Raw genomic sequence first — 735 nt, 5'->3', positions numbered from 1 at the left:
GAGAAATATGGAGAAAGGCTAAGAACAATTGTTGGAGGGGACAGTCTCCCTGTGTCGCGCTGGGTGGGGAGGGAGTGGGGAGACCCAGCCAGGTGAGCCTTTGGGTGGGGCTGGCCCTATTCCACCAGAGGCCTATGGCAGAGACTGTCCACTCTGTATATACCAGAAGGCTGGTTTATACCCAGAGAGGCAAGAAGCCAATAGCTCACAGGCGAGCTCCATTCTTGCACTGGGAAGGGCTCAGAAACATGAGTTGTAAAGGAAGAAATCAGAGGGCGAACGAAGCCTTGGCACAAAATATCAGTACCAGTCCCTCCCCCAAATCATGCAAGCTGTTTCCTTACCCTCATGGCCTTGAGCAAAGCCTGTGGGTCTGCATCTGACATATCTGAAACCTAAGTTCATGGGAGGGCAAGGACACAGACAAGGATGGTCATTAGCCAAAGCCCCACAAAACCCAGGTCTCCGTCCCCAAGCTCCTGTTAGGCAGACTGCTGGCAGGAGGAGGAGGCTGTGTCTCCCACATGTGGACTTAGCTGTTGTCTGAGGTCAAACCTGCCCAGAAAGCTCTGCCACTTTCTCTTCCTCTTTCATCCCAGGACTGAGATCCTACTTCTTCAAGTCCATGTGACTGGCCAGCTAGGGAGTTTATCATGGGAAAGGGGCAACACCCAAGGGTTCAGCAGTTGCTGGGCACTCTCTTTCCTAGCTCTTTTTTTTTTGTTTGTTTTTGAG

At 52.0% G+C, this 735-nt stretch overlaps 1 protein-coding gene across 1 annotated transcript in view; it reads right to left on the bottom strand.

The window, feature by feature from the left end:
* Positions 1 to 735, bottom strand: part of LOC105886643 (fas-binding factor 1-like) — a 9,059-nt gene extending 8,324 nt beyond the window's left edge. The window contains exon 1 of the mRNA XM_012802841.1: positions 345 to 735. Within this exon, the coding sequence (XP_012658295.1) occupies positions 345 to 386 (42 nt within the window). The 5' untranslated portion in view covers positions 387 to 735. The remainder of the gene's footprint in view (positions 1 to 344) is intronic.

Source organism: Otolemur garnettii, unplaced genomic scaffold (genome assembly GCF_000181295.1).
Source record: "Otolemur garnettii isolate 467f Iridium unplaced genomic scaffold, OtoGar3 scaffold00018, whole genome shotgun sequence".
Lineage (NCBI taxonomy): Eukaryota > Metazoa > Chordata > Mammalia > Primates > Galagidae > Otolemur > Otolemur garnettii.
This window is presented reverse-complemented; position numbering and strand designations above follow the sequence as displayed.